At 43.3% G+C, this 15703-nt stretch overlaps 1 protein-coding gene across 2 annotated transcripts in view; it reads left to right on the forward strand.

Moving 5' to 3' along the window:
* The window catches only part of LOC132099081 (cadherin EGF LAG seven-pass G-type receptor 1-like), a 165915-nt gene that overhangs the window by 136472 nt on the left and 13740 nt on the right, over nucleotides 1–15703 (forward strand). For both annotated transcript variants that reach the window (XM_059505518.1, XM_059505519.1), the window contains 12 exons: nucleotides 5876–5996; nucleotides 6151–6334; nucleotides 6465–6566; nucleotides 7353–7447; nucleotides 7576–7785; nucleotides 8647–8830; nucleotides 8964–9107; nucleotides 10368–10527; nucleotides 10679–10846; nucleotides 10966–11092; nucleotides 11449–11649; nucleotides 15133–15307. In XM_059505518.1, coding sequence (XP_059361501.1) covers nucleotides 5876–5996; nucleotides 6151–6334; nucleotides 6465–6566; nucleotides 7353–7447; nucleotides 7576–7785; nucleotides 8647–8830; nucleotides 8964–9107; nucleotides 10368–10527; nucleotides 10679–10846; nucleotides 10966–11092; nucleotides 11449–11649; nucleotides 15133–15307 — 1871 coding nt within the window. The remainder of the gene's footprint in view (nucleotides 1–5875; nucleotides 5997–6150; nucleotides 6335–6464; nucleotides 6567–7352; nucleotides 7448–7575; nucleotides 7786–8646; nucleotides 8831–8963; nucleotides 9108–10367; nucleotides 10528–10678; nucleotides 10847–10965; nucleotides 11093–11448; nucleotides 11650–15132; nucleotides 15308–15703) is intronic.

The raw sequence follows: 15703 nt of genomic DNA on the forward strand, positions 1-15703 counted from the left end.
ACCCAAAACAGTATCGTCTGACTGGGGTTCAGCGACTCTTCGTCCAGTTGAGACTGAGACCGAGTTTCTCGAGGCGATCGAGTAAAACGGCCCTGTGCTCCACGAGCTCCGCTCGTGATTGAGCCAGAATCAGCCAGTCGTCCAAATAGTTCAGCACTCGCATGCCTCTGAGTCTGAGAGGAGCGAGCGCTGCGTCCATGCACCTCGTAAACGTACGAGGAGCTACGGACAAGCCGAACGGCAGGACTGCAAACTGGTATGCCTGGCCCTCGAAGGCGAATCTCAAATTTCGCCTGTGACTTGACGCCATCTGTATTTGAAAATACGCGTCCTTCAGATCTATTGACATGAACCAGTCTCCTCTGCGAATATGCGCGAGGAGCTTCCTGGTCGTAAGCATTCTGAAACTGCGTTTCACCAATGCCTTGTTCAGCTGTCTTAGATCCAGTATGGGCCTGAGACCCCCGTCTCTCTTGGGCACTAGAAAGTATCTGCTGTACAGCCCCCCCTCGCTTTGAGCTTGAGACACAGGCTCTACAGCCCCTCTGCTCAACAGTTTTGATATTTCTGCCCGAAGTATGCGTGCTACTTCTGTTTTGACCGTGGTTTCGACGCGCGTTAAAAAGCGCGGAGGGCGTCAAAAAACTGTAGCGAGTAGCCTCTCCTTATAATGCCTAGCACCCAATCCGAAACCCCTGGAAGCGCTGAACATGCATCTGCATGAATGGCTAAGGGCTGGATGCGAAGCGCGCTCTGTTGACTGAGCAACGGCGGCGCTTCGGTGTGCTGTAACATGGGCGTTATGCCTGTGGCATTTGAGGCGGGGAGCGCACTGATCACAGCGGGCAGATCGCTCCTCCTCGACCCCGTCCCGGCGCTTAACCGATTGAGGGAGGGCTGAGCGGGTCCCGTGGGACTCGTGATGTCTGCAAGTAACTGAGGGCTGCAAGTGTGCACATTTACTGCTTTCGACTCGCTGTCTGCCTGGGCAGAGCGTACGTGCACGGGTATCGTTTTTACAAAAACCACGCGCCGTGTGTGACATAGTGTTTGTGGGCACTGAGGAGTGGGCACGTTTACTATGTGGAGCGCGTGACCGATCTGAGTCGATCTTATAGGCGCGAGCCCTGTGTGCAGGGCTGTGCTTATATGTGGAGATGGGCACTGAGCAGTGGGCATCGTCACTACATTTATAGCACCATCGGCCGTGGCCGGACGAACGTGCACGGGTTTCGTTTTTACAGAAACCACATAACGCATGTGACATAGTAATTGTGGGCACAGAGGAGTGGGCACGTTTACTATGCAGTGCGCGCGATCGACTTGAGTCGCTTTCATGGGCGCGAGCCCTGTGTGAAGGGCTGTGCTTATATGTGGAGATGGGCACTGAGCAGTGGGCATCGTCACTACATTTATAGCACCAATGGCCGTGGCCGGGACACCAGAAATTACACCTTTTCGGGAAATATCTGTTTGTTTGTTTTTTTTTGTTTTTTTAGGCACAAGCGGGCCACCATACAGGCTTGCGCATTGCAAAAGACGCTGAAACAGTCACAATCCCTGGAACTGAAACAGCGGTCATGCTTAGGTGAGAGTTCGGCCGCGGCGACTCGTACACCGGCGCTTTCCTAGGGTGGCTTCGGGGCTCCCGGCCTTACCGTAATCCTCTGCCGCGGTCCCTGCGGTGCGGGGCGACGGCAGTTAGAGCAAGAACGGGGGTCTCGAGCTGCGTTGCTGAAGCTGTTGTGATAACGGCTTTTGTGTGCAGGCAAGCGGGCAACTGTACAGGCTTGCGCATTGCAGAAACGCTGAGACAGTCACAATTCCTGGAACTGAAACAGCAGCGCACTTGGGTGAGAGCTCGGCCACAGCGGAACTCGTACACCGGCGCTTCGATGAAGCAGCCATCGTGTGCACCGCAGACGCATCCTGCTCAGCAGCAGAAGATTCGCGCCAGCAGAGGTGACGTCATGCAGCAGGCTTTAGATGGCAACACCGCTTTCGTCCGCCGTCCAGCAGAGGGCGGATAAAGGTGCGTCGCTATCGCCTTTTCCACCGGCGGAAGTGACTGGTAGTTCCTGTTTTTAGCATCATCCAGTGTGGAGCATGCTAGTGAGACAGACTAACGAGTTCGCGCTGAATATGGAGCGAACACCAGAAATAACACTCTTTTCGGGAAATATCTGGGTAGCCGTGATAACGGCTTTTGTGTGCAGGCAAGCGGGCACTCGTGCAGGCTTGCGCATTGCAGAAGACGCTGATACAGTCACAATTCTTGGAACTGCAACAGCGGCGCGCTTGGGTGAGAGCTCGGCCGCAGCGGAACTCATACACCGGCGCTCTCCTAGCAGTGCTAGAATGCTTTCGGGGCTTCTGGCTTCACCGCAATCCTCTGCCGCGGCTCCCACGGTGCGGGGCGACGGCTGGAAGAGCGAGACGGCAACCGCAGTTGGCGGTGGGCGTGACTGAGAGCTCTGTGGGGCTGGCCTATCGCGGCCAGCTGCAGAACCGGAGCGCTTCGGCAAGAAGTGCTTGAACGCCTGCGATGCTTTCTGGTCCTCGCCGAATCTCTCCACAAACTGGCTGACAGACGATCCGAAGAGGCCTGCAGGAGTCAGCAGCCGCGTCGAGGAACGCAGCGCGCTCAGACTCCTTGATGTCAGAGAGCGTTAGCCACAAATGCCTCTCAGCCACCGTAGCGGAAGCCATAACCCGTCCCATGGCCTGTGCAGCGGACTTAGTAGCGCGGAGGGAGAGATCCGAAGCACTCCTCAGATCTGCGAGACAGATCGCTTCAGGTCCCATCTCATCCAGCTTGCGGAGGAGATCGCCCTGGAAAATCTGCAGCGTGGCCATGGTGTGCAGCGCAGACGCAGCCTGCCCAGCAGCAGAGAATACCCGTGCGAGCAGCGATGACGTCATGTGGCAGGCTTTGGATGGCAACGCCGCCTTAGTCTGCTGTCCAGCAGAGGGCGGGCAAAGGTGCGCTGCAATAGCCTGTTCCACCGGCGGAAGTGACAGGTAGCCTCTGTTCTTAGCATCGTCCAGTGTGGAGAATGCTGGTGAAACAGATGAACGAACTCTCGCCGAGAATGGAGCGTTCCAAGCTTTCGCCACTTCTTCGGGAAGCTCAGGAAGAAAGGGGGCGTCCTTTGAGCTGGGAGAAAAATGCTCATCCGGGAGAAAGCTACCATCCAGCCGGGAACGAGAAGGGGGCGCTGGAGCAGACCACTCGAGGCCGAGGCTCGCCGCGGCCAGCGTGAGCACTCGCATCAGCTCCTTATCGATATCCGCCCGTCTGCTGGGCCTCTGAGCAGAAGGCGCGAAATCCACGGAGCTCGCCCAACCCTCACTGCCCGAAGCAAGCAGAAAGCATGTGTCCTCTTCCTCCGACGCGGCCCTGAGATCCACTTCCTCCGATGACGCGGCGGCAGACAGCGGACGCTGACCATCGGGAAGCGATGCAGGGGAGGCCGGTGAAGCGGGGGGAACCGGCGAGCTCGGCAGAGCTGGAGGCGATTCCGGTAGGCGCTGCGAGCGGCGCTTTTTACATCGCTGCGGCGCAGCGGATGATGCAGGCTTCGAGAAGAACGCCCGGCGAGTCCTCAGAGTCACCATAGGCATTAACTCGCAATGAGGGCATCCGCCGTCAGCGAGCACGAGCGCTGCATGGTCCTCACCCAGGCAGGAGACGCAGATGACGTGACGATGAGCGGGGGCTCTGCACGAGCCGCACGAGGGCATCTTTAAAAAGACGCAGCTCTTTTATGAGTGTGCGTCGCAGAGCGAACTCACACAAGGATATAAAAGGATATAAAGGATATAGGCGCCGGACAGCGCAGCAGGAACGGCAGTAGAAGGCGGCGAGGCCAGCAGCTTCCGAATGGCTCGTCCCGCTGATATGCCTCTCAGACGGCGCTTGCTTCCTCCGTGATCCAGCTATGCGTGAGCTGAAGAGATGAAAAATCAGGTGAGTCAGCCTTTTCGAGCTCCTTTTATAGGGTTGGGCCACACCCGTTTCGGCGGGAAGTGGCGTGATGGGCGCGAAGCGTCCTAATTGGTCTGATATTGCATCAGCCTGTGCTCGATAGGCTGTGCACTTGCTGCAGAGCAGCCAATGAGCGAGCGAGCCGTCTCGCCTATGGCTGTATACTGCTGCAAATGCGTTTTACAAAAATTCAAAATTAAGGATAATTTTTTGCTTCAGTATTTCGTGAAAAGAGACTTTTCCCGTAGCGTCTTAGCTAAGACGCAGTACGAGGGAACTCTCGTAAGAGAACCCTCTGATCAGCGATGAATGTCATGCTGTCTCATCACTAACAAGTGAGATGTCTTTTCCTCTGGTTCCTTACTTACTCTGTTGAAATTACTGTCCACTATTAGATTAAGATGCAAACACGCTGCTAGCACCTGATGCTGAGTTAATAAGCACCACGCGGCCCTGCTGTCTGCACATTTTAAGGAGAGGGAATTTTTTTTTCAGCCTCAATGTACTGAAATAATACCACAATGAAATTGTATTAACCTCCAACTGGCCTTTTATTGGCTGTTTTCATAACTAAACTGAACAACAAAACATGGAACTATATTAGTACTTTTCAAAGGCGAAAAACATACTTTATGCAAATACTTGGTTAGCAAACTGCAAACATATGTGGCCACTGAGATGAGATGTCACACTGGATATCAAGTGTGACATCTACATGCAGCAGTAAATAAAAAGTACATAAAAACGGAAGTGACTTAAACTGTAATTCATCAACTGGCTGCTAGAGGCTGGCTGAAGAAGGAAGTCAATCCCATAGACTCCCCATGTTCAAATTTCCAACTTTACAGCAGAAAAAAAAAACCTGTTTACAGCCTGGTTCAAAAAATTATTTTGCCCTTCATGACTCATGACATTTTAATTGTGGCACATGGTGATGTGCTGCCAAGATGGCAACGGATGGCTCCGGTTACTTTAGGCATCAAAAACGCTCTTCGGAAACCTACAAGTTACATCACAGACGTACAGTGTATGGTTAAAACACGACACTAACATTGACTGGATGCACAACCTTTGACATCAATAGCATTTTCCCTCTTATTTATTAGCAGATTAGTCTATTTCTTATGCTATTCCAATTATGCATGCTGTCATTTGTGTTATTTTATTTTTATTTTACATAGTTTTTCCCTGCTGACACATTTTCCTTGACTCAGCAATGTTTTAGACTATTTTTGGAGAAAATAGAAAATGTCTTTTCTAAATCACCTACTTTATGTGTAAAGCACAGGATAAACTATGTATGCATATACCTGTAGAAGAGTCCTCAACCACCCAAGAAAATGATGCTCAGGCTAATAGGCACAGTCCCGTTTCTCATCAGTTTCCACTTTTCAGTCTTGTGTTATTAGCTATCATCTAAATTCTGCCAACCCTCACGTCTAATCTCTTGATCTCTATACCATGACAAATCCTGCCAGTGATTCATGGGATGGGTTTAACTTGTTGATTGATTTACTTGATGCATTGGTACTCTGAGAGTGAGATGTTCAGATGTTAAAATGTACAATCTTTACCAACAACGTCACTTTGAGGTAGTGAAACAAATATTTAATTAATAATTAAAAACAATATTTTTAAAAATACTTTTAACTTTTCAACAAAATGTGGCAAAATGTTATAACTAACTATATTACATAATTATTAATATATTATTAATGTTTGTTGCAGAAAAGAAATATATGTTTTAGGATTTAGGAAAAACGTAATAACAAAAATGACAAAATTGTAAGCAAATATTTCTGCAGGAAATGGCCTGCACTATTTTTGCTTTTCAGTTTAAGTTTTCACCCAGTTTGTTATGCTGATAATATAATTTTATTCAACCAGAGTGGAAAAACCATGTCCTCAGGGTTGGTGGGGTAGCCCCATGTGTGGCCCTTGCAACTGTGATGCCAGCAAAGGCTTCAACCCTGACTGCAACAAGACTACTGGAGAATGCCGCTGCAAAGTATGAATATGTGATTTTCTTTCTCTTTTTTTCTTTTTTTTTTTTTTCATATTTTACCCAAACTGGTCTGAGCCTTTTAGTCTGGTCCAGATTTGTTGTCCACACATGTTGATGGCTGTTTTAGAGACTATCCTTACATATCTATTTTACACAGGACAACTTCTATCAACCAAAGGACAGTGACACCTGTTTCCCCTGTGACTGCTTCCATTTTGGCGCCAATTCACGTACATGTGACCCAGAGACGGGTCAGTGCCCCTGCAAGGCGGGTGTGATTGGCCGACAGTGCAACCGCTGTGACAGCCCCTTTTCTGAAGTGACTAGCACAGGTTGTCAGGGTACGTAATGATTTCCTCCAACTTGCTTTGGGTTTGAACGAAAGATGTGGCAATGTCAATTGGGCAAGGTCCATCTACACTAATGAAGTGCAAAGTGAGTATCATCATGTGTCCTCTCTTCACTATTCAGTTGTATATGAGGGCTGCCCAAAGGTCTTTGACGTTGGAATCTGGTGGCCCAGGACCAGTTTTGGATGCCCAGTAGCCATGAATTGTCCCAAGGGATCTGTTGGTGAGTAATACAGGCCTTGTGATAGTGACAAATTGACAGTGAATATCTAAATGATCATATACAAGCTGAATAATTAAAACTTAGGTTTGAGTCAATAGCAAAGTTGATTGTTTTTCAAACTTGCTTTATTTAATATAATAAAATTAAATTCTTAATAATGCCAAGTAGTGTAACCATAAATTTTAAGATTCAAAAAAAAAAAAAGTTATATATTTTGATGTAGCTAGTTGCTACAATGTTAGTGTATGTTATTTAAGTGAAATAATGGTCTTAAAATTGTGCAAATGCCCATGTTTTCGGTGGCTTTCTGTCACTTGGCACTGCCGCCCCCCATTGACGTTACTCAGCCCTGTTAATAGAGAACTCTCATTGGCAGAACTCTTTTTATTGGTTGGGTAACTGAATGTTAATGAGGCCTCGTCTCTAGAGGGAGCTGGTTGGCAAACACTAAAGTATTCTGGGACACGGCTTGGCAGCGCTTGTATAAAGACACATTTACCACATTGCTTGTTGGAGTGAGGTTTTAATTTGAGACACTTTTGAAACTGTACTTTCAGTAAAGGCATTTCTTTTTATATTTCTATAATATAAAATAATTTTATATACTGTATGTATGCATGTATGAAAGTATGTATGTGTGTGTGTGTGTGTGTGTGTGTGTATATACTGTATAGATAGATAGATAGATAGATAGATAGATAGATAGATAGATAGATAGATATACTGTATTAAATGTAATATTTATTAATTATATGATTAATTATATTGTTCTCTAAATGACTTTAGGCACTGCTGTCAGACACTGCAGTGATGAGAAAGGCTGGCTGCCCCCTGAGCTCTTCAACTGTACCACCATCACATTCTCCCAACTCAAGAAACTGGTAGGCCTAGGTGTTTAAATGATGAACAATCATTGAAAAGTTCATATTGTTGTGGTCATCACGTAAACATCTCAAGTAACCTCTCTTTCTCCCTTCCTCTTGTTCATATCTCACATCTTTTGGATCAGAATGAGGAGTTGCATCATAAGGAATCAACAATGGACGGGCAGAAATCAAAGGACATGGCTTGGATGTTAAAGAATGCCACTGACCAGACCAAGTCCTTTTATGGAAACGATGTTAAGACAACCTACCAGCTAATATCCTGGATCCTGCACTATGAGAGCCAGCAGCAGGGCTTTAACATGGCCGCCATGCGTGACGCCAAATTCAACGAGGTTGGTTTTACACCTTCATCTCTACTATCTATATAATATGCATCAGCTTTAATACTTAAAAGTTATTAGTGGTTACTTTTCAGACTAGCATCACTGTTACTATTGCTCATGCATACAGAAGGGTTAGATATGTGAGCAAATCACTAACCCAGCTATTAAACTGCATTCTTCCACACCATTCTAGCTTCATTAGTTATATCTCCAGTTATCTAACTTGTTGGAGAGACATAATTTTTTCAAAAACTGTGTCTACACTGGACATATGCGGCATGTTGTGGCATGATAAAATAAGGTCCCATTATAATTAAAAAAGCTGTTTAGATTGGCAGTGCCCATTGTAGATGTCGCAATATCCAAAATATCACTAAGACTTAGGGTTGGGCTTTTTTGACTTGTAATTGGTGCTTGCCAGGCGCATTTTCTTCAGTAAATGTAATCTAGTTTGCACTCACATAGCAGCCACCTAGAACACCCTTTAGTTAATAGTTAAAAAAAAAAACACTAATAACACCTTAGCAACCACATAGCAACACTTTTACCATTGTTTATATCTATACCAATAATGGGATGTTTGGGGCAATTTTCTATTGGTCTCTTCTATAATTGAGCACTGGCAGCCCAAAATTGTGAGCTTTTAGCCTTGAGGTTTAGTGGATTAGAGTAAATAACATAGCATATAGTGACTGATGTCATGAGAATGAAAACGCCCGCAATTTAAAGCATATCTGGCAGCATGAGCATACTTATCATGATACATGGTTTTATGATAAGGATGCAATTTAAGACTGCAGTCATTATGTCTCATGTTGGCCCAAATTCAAATATCTAAACCCTGAAATTCTTAACTTGTTTGAATTATAGAACATAGTGAAGGCTGGCAGTGCAATCCTGGATGCCAGTAATAAACGACACTGGGATCAGATACAGAGAACAGAGGGAGGCACGACACATCTGTTGAAAAACTTTGAGGAATATGCCAACACTGTGGCGCAGAACATGAGGAAGACCTACCTGAAACCCTTCATCATCGTAACCAAGAATATGGGTGAGTTACATTGCTAAAATTGTTTAAAAATTAGAGTCACTTAGAAAGTAATTTAGATTGAATCAATTATTGAGTATATTGTTTTGAACTCTGTACAGTTCTTTTTAACCTTAATCTTTCTTTGACTTCTCAGTTTTTGCAGTTGATTATCTGGATGCCATTTATCCAGATGAGGCAAAAATCCCTCGTTTTCAAATGACTGACCAGGAGTGTCCCAAAGACCTCAAGTCATCTGTTATTTTCCCAGAATTCAGTTTTAAGTCTTCAGAGCATAAAGGTAACAAATATATTATAGTAACAAAAAGTCACTGAATTGTGATTTACTTATAAACATTTTTTTAAAAGCTTCTGTAATAAATAGATATATATGAATAATTTTCTCTAGCTAAAGTGTTGCGTTCTCCCGAGAAACTTTGTGTTCACAAAGTTTATTGGGAAAATGCTAAAGTTTTGTGAGTAAACTAACAAATCTCCAACGTGATCTCATGAGAATCTTGTATCTATTACGTAAAATGTGGTTCTACAAAATTTACATTTATTACTTTTGCATAGACAATGAAATGTACAATACTGATGCTTTTACAGCATCTTAACGTATAATACTAATGTATTCCCAGCACATATAACATAAATGACGTACATACAAACAACGTTGCAGACATATGAATTCTTATAAATATTGCAATCTCAGAATTACAATTTTTATTGTATTCAGTTATCATATTAGTGGCATCATTCCAATTGCATTTATTAAATAACACATGCCTGTTTTTTTTTTATAATATGAAAGGAACAATTTGTTCTGTTCTGTATGATTTCTGTTGGCAGCTCATTTCAAAGAATACATAATGTTAATGAGACTACACTTTAAGCCCTTAAAATGAATAACATTTCTGCAATCGTTTAACCATTACTTATCATGTAATATTTACTTTGTTTACTATGGGACACAAAAGTTTTTTTCTCTGGCATGCTGTTACTGACAATTTAACCATAAAATACACCAAACTAATTTTATTAGTGTGCTTTAATACAAATCTTCAGAATCCATAAGACTGTGAGGAACAGTGCCAAACACAAGCCTTTTTTTTTTCAGCAATCTTCTTCTCCCTCCTGAGCAGTGACCGTAAGCAGCAATACCGGCCCTGACACATTGATATACGTATCTTAATCATATAAAATATTTGTAAATATTTTACAGTTTTATGGCTGTAAATTACATCCAAATTGTACATTTTAGTATCAGTCAAAATGTCAAAAACGTACGTTTTGTATTGGTAAACATTACAAACTAATGCCAACATATGAACAATGAGACCAGACTGACATCTCGCACAGTGATTAACTTGGAAAAAATGCTAATTCATGACAAAAATTCTGCCATAATAAGCATAACAAACTACAAAACATGTTACTTTTGTAATAATATTCAGTCAAATTCAGCGTTAATAAATACTGCATTTTCCAAATTTTTCCGTCTTGTAACTCACTGTCACATGAATTCTCTCTCTGGTAGTTTCTCCTACAGATGATCCAGAATCTCACAGCAGCTCTAATGAAGAACATGATCTGGCTACAAACAAGAGGAAAAGGCATGCAGAGAGTTTGCCACCATTTCCTGTGGCTGCAGTCATCATCTATAAATCTCTGGGCCAGCTCCTACCAGAGCACTATGACCCCGACCGCCGCAGTCTCAGGTACAAAACGTCACTTTTTATCACATTTGTCCAACTATAAAGCACTTGTCCAAATATTTAGCCTTGTGGCATTCCACAGTCAAACAAAGAACACTGTTGCCATTCTAAGAAGATCCATTTAGCATGTTATTGCTGCCTGTGTTTTCCACAGGTTGCCAAACCGTCCAGTCATTAACACACCTATCATAAGCACAGTTGTGTACAGTGAAGGCGAGCCATTGCACATTCCTCTGGAGCGACCAATCACACTGGACTACAACCTTCTGGAGACGGAGGAGAGAACTAAACCTGTGTGTGTGTTCTGGAATCACTCTATCACGTGAGTCACTACCCCTTCATACGCATTCACAGGCATATCCTAAATCAGTCCACATGTTTGTTTCAGTAAGTAGTATTTCGAATGTATTAATGCCGGTCTGATATGATTTTGTATGTCAGTGTTGGTGAAACAGGTGCCTGGTCACCTAAAGGATGTAACCTCATCTACAGAAACCACACCCACATCAGCTGCCAATGCAGTCACATGACCAGCTTTGCCGTGCTTATGGACATTTCCAAGAGAGAGGTACTTTGGCTAAAATAATACCGCCTGTCATCATTTACTCACCCTCACTTTCGTTCATCTTTGGAAAACACAATTAAAAATTATTTAAAAATATTCTCATTATTCTTGTTCATACATCAAAAGTCTATGCAATTAATAAACCTCACAGAATTTTGTGCGTAAAGCAAAAAGAACATTTGAGTTTCCCTTGACCATATTTGATGTGCTATGTATGTGCACTGATTAATGCTTAAATGTGATAAAAGCTTTCTTTAAATTATGGTAATTTTCATTTTTGGGTGAACTATAACTTTAAATCATTTATGTATGTATGTACATATGTATTGAATTTTTCTGAAATTCTTTTATTCTGTCAGCATGGTGATGTTCTTCCCCTGAAGATTGTCACCTACACCACAGTCTCCGCCTCTCTACTGTCACTCCTCCTCACCTTCATCCTGCTGGCTATCCTGCACAAACTACGCTCTAACCTTCACAGCATCCACAAGAACCTGGTGGCTGCCTTGTTCTTCTCTGAGCTGGTCTTCCTTATTGGAATCAACCAGACTGACAATCCGGTGAGGGGCTCATATAACTGCAACCAGCATAGGTCTAAAAGTGGAAATAGCTAAATAATGTAAAATGTAAGTTAGAAGGAACTCAAAAGACCTCCCATGAAATTACAAGACTAAAATTATGGGTTTGATCTTTCATCAAGTTAAATCACAAGTGAGCGTTTCGATGTCAAATGTGGTTTTCTTTTCTCATCGAGAGAGTCTCATGTTATAATTTCCCTTTCAGCAATATACAGAATTTTTGATTCCCCTTCTCAAATTCCACTAATTACTTTCTTAAGTCTGTAATTAACAACTGCATATACTTGAGGTTACCTTGACAAATGGCTGTGATTACTATGAGGTGGCTTTTATTTTGGGTATTTGTCATCCTTTACTGAGTAGGGAAAAGCTTTAATGGTTTAAATTCATTTATATGTGGTTTGACACTTCTTCAGAACTTTAGATTACACCAGATTACATCTTTCTGTACTTAAGATTTTTATACCGATACTGCAATTGCTTTATTAGCATGTGAAATAACACTGAACATAATGTATTTTGTATTTATGAATATTTTGCTCGTTTAATGTTGAAATTCCATATTTCCCAGCTGGTTTTCTCATGGAGGCATGTTGTGACTGATGTCTGCTAGTACTAGGTTTTGGTTTAGATTTACACTGACACACTTTCACATTAGCCTATTGTAATAAATGTGAGGTCTGACTACATGTTGGACACACTGTTTAAGTCTAGCTCACTAAAGAATGCATCTATATCTTTTCTGATATTTCAATACTAAGTGGGCGAATTTCACACAACGTCAAGGACATAAATGTAAAGTGGCAGATGTTTAGACTAAGAGGAAAAAAAGTAGATGCTATTTACAGTAAGTGTAATAGAAACGATTTTCTTTCTTCTGTTGTTTTGATGTAATGTAAAAATGTTGTTTTGAAGAATGTTGGTAACCATACAGTTTGACGTCCATTGTATTTTATCTCCATACTGTGAAAGCATTGTAACTACCAGCAACTTTTTGGTTTCCAAAATTCTTAAAAAAACATCTTTTGAGTTCAACAGAAGTAAGAAACTCAACTTGAGTGTGAGTTTAAATTTTTGGGTGTCCTATCCCTTTTAATGGTTTTATTTTAAATGTATACATCATGGGAGTGTTTGATATGTTGCCTTTCAATACATTCATTAATTTATATGTTTGAATTAATTTAAAAAAATGTTTAATGTTCATTATTTACATCTAACTTTTCTGCTATTATACTTTTTCTAAATATACTGTATTACAGTAATAAAAAAATTTTTTTTAAACCAAAACAAAGCAAAACGTCTCGGTTAAATATGTAACCCTTGTTCCCTGAAGGAGGGAACAGAGACGTCACATCGATAATGACCGACAAATTAAGATCTTGCTTAGAGAGACCAATACACTTTGAGGGTAAACTAAACGAGCCAATGCACACTGGCATGCGATGATTGAATCCAGCTGCCACTGATCGCAATGGGAGTATAAAGGCTGATTTATACTTCTGCGTCGGACCTACACCGTAGCCTTTACGCTGTAGGCTATGTGTCAGTTTTTATTTATACATCTGCGTCGTTGTCCGCATTGACGTGCAGTACACATGCAGACCGCTTGTCTGCAGTGTCCACAGGCATGTTGCTGGTGTATCCTGCAGTACCAAGACAAAAGCCAAAGAAGAAGCGTCTCGTTGGAGATGCATTAAAGTTGTGACGGCACCAAATAAATATCAAATCATTATTTAAAACTACAAAAAGGAGACAACAACGGAACAGGAGAACATGGCATTCTTTCAATCTCCACAAGGACTTGTATCATGGCAGATCAGGATTGTTTGTCACAGACAACTACTGATGTATAATGCTATGTAGTATAATAAATGAAAAGACACTTGTTCTTTGCTTTGTTTTATTTTATATAAGAAGGTGTAACATAAAAAAATATTAAAGTGCACATAAACACACAAAACTCAAGTACATATGGAGGGAGGGGTTCTAGCAGACCAATCACAGTGCTTGCAGTCTGTGTAGAATTGACGCGCTGTTATATTTTTGGAGAGGTGCTTGTCAGGCTACGGTATAGGCTACGGTTTAAGGATGTGCATCTATTCGTAGACTATGACATAGGTTTGCCGCTGAACTATAAATCAGCCAGGCAGCAAGTACAATGCATACTCAGGTTTTCACTGAGGAGCCGAGCCGGTGACCGGGCCACTCAGTGGTGGTACAGCAGCTGTGGCGACAGGACGTGACATCTACATTCCCTTCTTCAGGGAACGAGGGTTACGTACGTAACTGAGATATTTCCCTTCAGTCGGTCACTCTTGACGTCACTTCAGTAATGACTGATGAATTGGGATCACTACCAAAATGCCATGGATGCTGCCCCTTCCAGTGTCCTGTGTGAGCGTCCTGCACCCCCTTTTCGCCATAGGGGGTCACCACAAGAAGACCAGTCACTGTTTGTCATAGCACTACCCATCAATGCGATTGGATAACACTGGGAAAACGTAACCGTTCCACTTGGAACAGGAACATTGTGGAAGCCCCATCCTTCCCGGAGGAGGTTTCGGAAGTATGAAAAACCATTTAGGTGCATATGGAAGATTAGAGGTGATTATAACCCTCTTGGAAATGGAAGAAGTCTTCCGGGGAAACACGGGGCTCTGAGGCAGTACCGTGGACTTTATATATATATATGGGATCCACTCAGGTCTCTACATATGGAACCCAGGCCTCTACCAGTTTTCACAGATTCATTGAGTGAGGGCCTGGCGCTGGACATTTTGCCACGTCTGGGTGCTGAGGGAATGGAGGAACTTGACAGGGACTACCGTACAGAGTCTCTGGAGCGGTTTAGCAAGCCAACACTAAACTGGGGCCTCTCAGTGCTTCTAGCCGTTGGAGGTGAGAACACAGGAGGACACCAGCTCCACAAGAAGCCTATAGATTCCAGCGAACGTGATGAAGGTTGACCAGCCCACAGCTCTACAAATATCTGTCAGTGAAGCACCACAAGCCAGCGTCCAGGAGGATTCAACACTTGAGTGAGCTCGCAATCTGAGTGGGAAGGGCACACCTATCCACCCACTATCCAGTGGGCCATCCTCTGCTTAGAGATGGCATTCCCTTTCTGCCAACCTCAATAACAGATAAGGAGCTGATCTGAGGTCCTGAACCTTTGTGTTCGGTCTACGTACCATCTCAAGTCTCGGATGGTAAAAAGCAAAGCAAGGCCTGGGGCTTCGCTTGAGGTTCACTACCTGATCCCTGAAGGGGGTAGCAGGAAGCTTGGGCATGTAGCCGAGCTGGGGCCTCAGGATCATCTGGGAGTCAGCCAGCCCAAGCGTGATTCGTCAGAATCTATCTATCTATCCTTTTTAATTTTAGGTTGAACTATAACCCAGACATGTTTTAATGAGATTTGGCAGATTGTTTGTGTTGAATGCTAACCATTTTTCTCTCTCTTTCTAGTTTGTGTGTACAGTGATAGCCATCCTTCTTCACTACTTCTACATGTGTACATTCGCCTGGACATTTGTGGAGGGTTTGCACATTTATCGTATGCTCACTGAAGTCAGAAACATCAACCATGGACAAATGCGCTTCTACTACGCCATTGGCTGGGGGATACCTGCTATTATTACAGGTGAGACACACACACAAACCCTCTCCAGTCTTTTCACTAATTACTATTTCATGTACATACATTTCACCCGACCCAGCATCTTTGCAAGTTTGTATTTGTATGCTCATGTACTCAGTGTAAGTCCACTATGTCAACACATATACAGATACACAATAGACTATTAGAAATGTTTGTAAACCAGCACACACATGCATTCATATAATCATGATTGGACTCGCCCCTTCTTTTGGATGGTGTGTGTGATCCCTGTGGGAAAAAGACAGGATGCCAGTGTCTTCATATTACTAGCTCTCGCTCTCTTGCTCGCTCTTTTTTCTTTCTTTCTCTGTTTTCTCTCCGAGGGCTCTGCTCTCCATAATGGGTGTCAATTTCTGCACTGGCACATGCTCAAAGCAG

This window comes from Carassius carassius, chromosome 22 (genome assembly GCF_963082965.1).
Source record: "Carassius carassius chromosome 22, fCarCar2.1, whole genome shotgun sequence".
In the NCBI taxonomy this organism is placed as follows: Eukaryota; Metazoa; Chordata; class Actinopteri; order Cypriniformes; family Cyprinidae; genus Carassius; species Carassius carassius.